The 7,780-nt window shown below is 33.9% G+C and overlaps 1 protein-coding gene across 1 annotated transcript; it reads right to left on the bottom strand.

Moving 5' to 3' along the window:
• Positions 1-485: 485 nt before the first annotated feature.
• LOC132901953 (uncharacterized) lies at positions 486-5,359 on the bottom strand. The gene is made up of 2 exons (XM_060945307.1): positions 4,886-5,359; positions 486-4,230 (listed from the first exon to the last, which is right to left on the bottom strand). Exon 2 carries the CDS (start codon positions 4,227-4,229, stop codon positions 1,296-1,298), a length of 2,934 nt encoding a protein of 977 aa, XP_060801290.1. The 5' UTR covers position 4,230; positions 4,886-5,359; the 3' UTR covers positions 486-1,295.
• Between the last annotated feature and the right edge of the window lie 2,421 nt (positions 5,360-7,780).

The following is a 7,780-nucleotide window of genomic DNA, read 5'->3' as shown; positions in this document are numbered from 1 at the left end:
ATAATAAAAGCGTGCTAATATTTATTTTACTACCTGCATTAAGGCGTTGTGGCAAGCAAAACTAGTGCTGCCAATGAAAAAAAATAATATGTCAGTAACTAGTACGAATATCAAAAATGTACAACACCCGAACACTAAAGTATTATAATCATATTATGCATTGTTTTTTAGAAATAATAAGAAAACTTTGTTTCATTGTGTTGAGAAACAAAAAGCATTATTGCTAAAAGCGGCCGTTTTTTCCTTTGATGAAAACTGTTGCTCAAAACAATGACATACAGTTTTCCTAGTATGTTTAAAAAATAAAGCGCGTATTAATTTAGTATTCGGGTGTTGTACATTTTTGATATTCATTACTTACTGAGATATGATTTTTTTTTTCATTGGTGGCGCTAGTTTTGCTTGCCACAGCGCCTTAACACCAAAATATGGAGCAGGTAAAGAACTTCGTTTAGGTATAAAAATGTTATAAGAAGTTAAAATTAAAAAAAAAACAGAAAGGTTACACACTGGAGAGTTCATCGAATTAACAGTTTCTTTACGGAATAAGGCAGATACGTACCCTCGTGACTCTTAACCCGGTCAAATGTAGCAAGTAGTTAAAGGTGATAAGTGGGATTTAGTATTTTATAAGTAAAACTTCTATATTAAACAAATCAACTCTTATATTTTTTGATAAGAAACATTATAAAACATCTAATTATATCAGACGAGCTAAGTACTTTAAAACCCTTTTAATTGAGATCACGTTATCTTAAATCACTAATAACAATACAGTATAGTATCTAATAAAAAAAAAGGAATGCAGTTTTTTTCTGCCTAAATACTTATTATTGCAAACTATAAGCCTTAATAAAACAGTATTTTTAAGTAGGTACGTAGATGTAACTTATGTCTCTAATTCGCTAATCAGCCTCTTTTTATGACTTTAAATATGTATATATTGGTTCTTAACTAGATATATAGTAAACAAATGTTTTTTTTTTTATTATCACATGATAACACTTCTTCATTATAATTAAGTATACTATAATTCTCCATTAGTTTAACTTACTACTTAATAGGAACATAGCAAATATCACAAGTATAAATATTCACGCACGAATGATCCAATGGGTTGCTACAAGTTTTACCACACTTTAAGAAAGATAGCCCACACATTAGCAAGCTTGTATTTAAGTGGGAATATGCATTTGAAATCAGGCTCATTCGTGCATTAAACAAGTCGAGTACTTAAAAAAACAAAAAACGAAACCAACGAATAACTACTTACTTTAAAAAATCAAATCAACAGTTCAATCAAAAATATTCAAATCTGAAGTCGATGAAGACGATGATAATCTTTTTACTGGTCTCCTCTTGACTTTAGTTTTGATTTCCTGTTCACTGTCACTGTTACTTTGTTCATACTTTTCAAGTAATGCAGTATCAGGGTTATCAAAAAATGAACACGAGGGAGTGTTGAATTCAATGAAGTTTTCATACTTTTCCAGTAGTGATTTGGGGATCATTGATGATTCCTGTCCAGTTTCTTCTTTTTGATTATTCATTCCAACGGGAGATTTGGATGTTGAGGGCTTAAGAACTGATATGTCAATGTTTTGGATCGAGTGTATTGATAGTTCAGTTATAATACTACTTCTTTTCTTTGGATGTTTCTTTTCTTTGGATGGTTTGGGACGTAGTACCAACTTCTCTGTTAGTTGTATTGGACGCAGCTGTGCCATATTTGTAGTATTTACAAAAGTAGGTAATTGAGTCTCAGTTAAATCATGAAAACCTAAATGTTTGCCGTGAGGGCACATTACGATTTTATTTAGGCATTCTCTTTCAACACAGGATAGATGACGAAGTGCCAAACGGTTCCCCGACTCTTTAGACCAAACCACTTGGTGAACTTTCATAGTTCCCGCAAACGTTTTCAAGTCTTTGGGCAAAAGCCAGTCTTTTTCTGTTATTTGATAATCTTCAACTACTTCGATTTTCACGCCTTGAACAAAAGACTTTAAGTTTTGTACTAGTACTTCAATATTGGTAATATCATGTTGATATGCGACCTGTTTATCCAGCGTTCTCTTTAACACCCCACCCACTCCGACTGCTGCGCTTTTTCCATGGCCGCACTCGCAATAGTTCCATACTATGTGGGTCAGCATTGGACAATAGGAAGACAGTTGTGATATTATGTATAATATCTTTTTATTCCGGTATTGGGCAGACGGAGAGTCAGAAATAATGTAAAGATTGCGGACTAGAGGCGCAGTTATTTCAATTTCACGCAAAATAGGAACAAGATGCGCCCAGACTGCTGCAGCATCATGCCTTAATGATGTACTTACAGTACAAAAAGATTGAGTTTTGCAAGTTTCATTGTTCAGTTTAAAATAAATTACAGCAGTGTGTAACGTAAATTGTTTTCTGCTGCCACCAAAATGAAGAGACTGAATTTCGGATCCATATTTAGTGGTATAATTTTCACTAAAATCTATTTGTATAATGCAGTCTTCTGTAGTCATATTTTCTTTTAAAGTCTTAAAAGCTTGGTTTTGGTTTTTATTATTAAGGCAATGTTGAAGGAATGCTTTCAGGCTGTTTTCAAATTTTTTAATCAGATCTAGAGGTTTTACCCAGTGTCTTACCTTTTCAACTTTAATAGCAGATTTCTCTACACTATTTTTGGTGTATGTACTTTTGTTCTTCTCCCAATTCCAATACGTTACGTGTACTCCATTATCAAACTCTTGGTAATCAATGAGTCTACTTTTACAGTTCGAGCATGTTCTTTGCAGACAATCGATGTTATCTTTACTACAACATAGGCTGTTTAAAACGTCGGATATTGTGTTTTCTTTGATCAGGCGATTTCTTTTCATCGATTCAATCAAAAGTTTCATATTTTCATGCTTTTCACATAAACATGTGTTTCGTGCATTCACATTTGGTTGAATAATCCAGAAAGGTTTCAGTCTTGAAAATGTTGAATAGCTTATCGGTGGTTCGCCTGATTTTAGATATTTCAAGTGTAAATTTTTAAGTGTGTCTGTCATTAGTCTCTTTTGTTTTTTTAAGCCATGTCTTGATATAGTGTCATTTTTGCCAGGACAAATTGTTGAATTTTCATCGTCTTCTAAAAATGTTACAACCCTCGTGAGATATTGTTTTTTTTTCTTATCAGATTTAATAACTACTTCTGTTTTTTTTTCTACTTTTTGCGTATTTTTTTTCAAATTTATATAACTGCTTTGTAGTCTATTACACCTTTTTTTGAGCATTTCTTTTTCCCGAGAGACCTGTAATAATTTATTTTGTAATTCTGTTATTAGCTTATTTTTAGTTCTTTGATATATGCGGAATTTATCTTTAAGCGCTCGCCTTAATTCTACAGATGTAATTGACGATTCTGACACAGGGCTGTTGGGGCAAAGTGTTGACTCAATACTACTCAGATTTGATGGAGATGGTATTCGTTGTGCGCTACTTGGTAGTACACAAGGAGTGGTAGTTACTACGTTGTCGTAAATATGATGTTGAACATCGGAACTGACGGAACTATCACTGTTCATCCGCAAGCAGCGCCGTATCATGCTGCAACGAGTAGGTCTTAGAGATGAAGATGGGTAGTCTTGTCGTGAAGTACTTGGACCAGGATTATTATTGTCTACAAAATTTCGATGCCTTGAGAGCGGGGTTTGTCGTGGACTGCTTGTGTATATAGGACGAGAGGTTGTAGTCGCTGTATGTTGAGGTTGGATATTCGTACTGATGCTACTTCTACTGTTCAATCGTAAGCTGTGCCTCAAAGTATTGCAACGGGCAGGTCTTGCAGTCGAAGAAGGTGAATCTTGACAGGAAGTGCTGAGTCCAGGATTATTAATATCCTCACCAATTTGATTTGTTGAAGATTGTTCTGGATGATCTTGAACTGTTCCAACTAGAGAGTTTGCACGAGTAGCCGTAGGAGCCGTAGTGGCTCTTTTTTTTTTTCTTTGGTAATAAGCGGCAGCACTTATGTTGTTTCTTCTTCTTAAGTTTCTTAATTTGGTCTTGTTCATTTGATGCCTTGAAACAATTAATCCTGCTGCTTTCTTTCTTGCATATCTTTCTCTATCTTTTTTCAGAAACTCTTCGCGTGTCTCTGCATTGCTCTTTATTCTTTCTTTTCTCCTTCTTTCGTACAACCTTCTTTTTTCTAACCTTTCTTCTCTAGTCTGTGTTCTTGGCCGAGGCATCCTAAAATAAAAAGAAACACAGTTCCTTTTTACTTACTTTCACACACAAAAACATATACACGCTGTACATACCTAGTTTCCCTAATATACCTTCAAATATACCATGCATTTACATTAGCTCTCTCGCAATGGAGAAGTTCAATGATGTTAAAAATACAACATCATAAAATTAAAATATATGTAGATCTGAACTAATCAATAAACTGATCTAATGAGTGTTTTTTTTTTTAAAATTCATCAATATAGGTATGATTGATATATGGATTATAAAAGATTGTGTTTTTTCGCGAAACGACTACCTACCTACACATAAAAGTATCTAGCAAGGTAAGTTTAAAAAAATATCTCGAGGATCTCTAAAACTTTTAACGGATTTATCATTTCGGAGATACATTTCATTCCGGTGGACTGTTATCAGTATTACAGTCCACCGAATCCGCTGAAATGATAACACTGAGATGATAAAACAGATGTCAATTTGACAATAACTCTGAAATAATGTCTGTATCAAAATTTCAAAACTATTTAAACAAAACCATACTTACAGCGTATTTAATGCACAATTTTGAAATAAATCAAATTAATGTAACACAAGTTATAACAGCTACCGAAATGAAATTTTTTTTGACCCCATATCACAGAAATGATACACTTACTTTTTTGGCGGGAAATCACAACACGTTGTAACGCGTGCATAGGCGCCGAGAGCTCAAGCCGGACTAATCTGAGGCGAGGAAAGGTAAGGGGGGCGCAACAACGCAATATTGACGGAGTTTTACTGCTAAAACTTAATGTCCTTTGAAATGATAATTTTTTTCGGGACAAAAGTTGAATGCCTGTCAAATCTATGAGAAGGAAGATAAACAAACAAAAATAGTTTTTGTTGATAGGAAATACATTATTAAATGAAACTAAAATCGATTTCAATCCAAAAAAAATATCGTATTTGCAGGATAAGATATTTTATGAGCAAAATTGGGTGCGGGACAGGTCACCGTCATGATAAAGTGACACTTTGTCATTTTTTTTGGCATGTAATAGATGCCGTAACTCGATGATTTTTTTTGCCATGGTAGAGGAGTACAAACTTCATTAAGGAAAAATATGAAAAATCATAAAGCACCATTCCTCACTACCGTTTTCACGTTTGCCGTGTAATTCTTGTGCTTGCGCAATTCACCCACCTATACTACACCGTAATGCAGTTCAATCAAATTAATTGAGCATCCTGTTACTGTTTGAATCTCAATTCCATCATTAAGCCTTCTAGCTGAACGATTCTTCAGTTTCTTTGGATTGTTAACTCTATCTACCCCGTAATAAATTTGTGATATGTGTTGATTTTATGTATTTTATTCCTTTTTGGTGAATCATTACTTCTTCAAAAATAATATCATATGTACCTAAGTAGTTATTTCTATGTTCTCGTTGTTTTATTCATCCTCACAAAGGGAGCTAAAATGTCGAGCTAAGTCCAAACACTACAATGATATCTGAATAGTAATGAGCTTGCTTACATCCATTTTATATAACGGTACCACCTTTTTCTTTTCTCTTTTGATAATAATAAGTTTATTTATAAATCCGCCTAACCATTTCATAAATATAATAATAATACCATTTTCAGATAATATGCTTCATAGGTATATAAGTATTCCTGAATGAATCACCAGTATTTTATGAAGCCCCCACTTAAAAACGATTGGTTTTATAACTTCAACTACAAGTAGTTCATACAAGTCTGTTACACTGTGACGACAATACTTAAACCTTGCCATAGCTTTATTGTTGTCATAGTGTAACAGTCGCAATTGGAGTAAAATACTTACAAGAAAAATTATATTAATATTGAGTTAGCCTCGAAGTAAGTTCGAAACTTGTGTTACGTTTATATTAAATGAAAATATAATTGTGACATACTAGGTACAATTTATTGGTTTCACAAAATTCCTAATTATAATTCAAACATAGTTGCCGGGTTATTCCATAAATAAATGTAGGAGTAACAAGCTAATAAGATATTCTATAAACACAGAGACGGTCGCGCAATACAGACGCCGCGAACGAATGGCGATTCTGTGAAGTCGTTTGGAAAGCAGGCTGTGATTTGCAAGGTCACGCGTATAACACGGATGTTCCCGATATTGAAATGTACAGACGTGCTTTATTCACCCACATATCAACACATGCAATTGAAAAGATCCCAGCCTAGCGGTTACTAGTGCCACAAAACAAACCTTACACTGGACGCGGAAGCTATCATTTCGATTGGAGAAAACTCCGTATTCGATTGTTGCCGAATGCGACAGCAGTATGAGAATCAAATACTCATATTGAATACAAAACAGACGAACGGTAACACACTTCGTATGGCAAATTCCGTATTGCGAATTATTAAATTATTTATGCCGCATATCGCTGTGACTGCCGATCGCCGAACCACAATATCGGGAATCCCTGTTTGCTACTAATAATTTGGCGTATTTTGCAATCGCGAATTGAATATTGATGTCTGTTAATAGTTTATGTTTTCGGATTGGATTTCAGCGTGCGTGATGAGGTGCAGACGACTCGTTGCGATAATGTTCGACAAACGGTTACACAAATTAACTCGTGTTTTTAATTTTACTTTCTTATTAAACTTAGGTCCTTAAGATTCTTATTTAACAATTTCATAAATAATTTTCATTATTGTCTGTAAATACAGTGTGCACAATTTGAAATTGCTTACAAAAAATGTTTAAGGTCTAATAATGTTTAGGAGAGTATAGACTTGAATGTTACCTTAAAAATAGGCAATTATTTTTTATAGCCTAAATAAATAGTAGTGATTGAGCTATAACATGAAGCGCTTCATAGGGCTGTTTATGCTGCTACCAAAAATATCTAGTCAAAAAAATCGTAGTCCACCCCGACCCAGAAGTTTTCCATAATTTCCGCTGCATTCCCTCCTTGTGTCTTCCCTTTTCAAAGCACCTGTGTTCTGGATCAGATACCAAGGACCAAGACATTTATTTAAATAATAATCTAAATACGAATATACACATAGATAAACAGAAAAACTCATTAAGAATTACATAGTAATATTTATATATAACATAGTTCAATTATATAATCTGGGTAGTCCATCTTGTAGGTACGAGTATCTCTGTGTCAAATTTTATAAAAGCGTTATCAGAGCCGTGTTAGTAAAAGATTCCTTTAAAATTTAATTTGATTAACAGTTTATAGTACCAAGGTTGCTAGCCCATCGCCTAAAAAAAGGATCGCAATTTTATAAACCTATCCCGAAGTCGCCTTTTACGACATCCATGGGAAAGAGATGGAGTGGTCCTATTATTTTTTGTATTGGTGCCGGGAACCACACTGCACAGAAAAAGAAATCCGATAAAAACAACAATATATGTTAGTACATACATGTATAGCAAATCTCAAAAAAACTGAAAGTCCAAATTCGGCTATAATTATGGCATTGAGATTCAAATAGTGTCACTAGCAGATCGAATTAAAGAAGAATCCCAAATTTATTAGCTTTCCTTGATTGACTTTTA

This window comes from Amyelois transitella, chromosome 2 (assembly GCF_032362555.1).
Source record: "Amyelois transitella isolate CPQ chromosome 2, ilAmyTran1.1, whole genome shotgun sequence".
Classification (NCBI taxonomy): domain Eukaryota; kingdom Metazoa; phylum Arthropoda; class Insecta; order Lepidoptera; family Pyralidae; genus Amyelois; species Amyelois transitella.
This window is presented reverse-complemented; position numbering and strand designations above follow the sequence as displayed.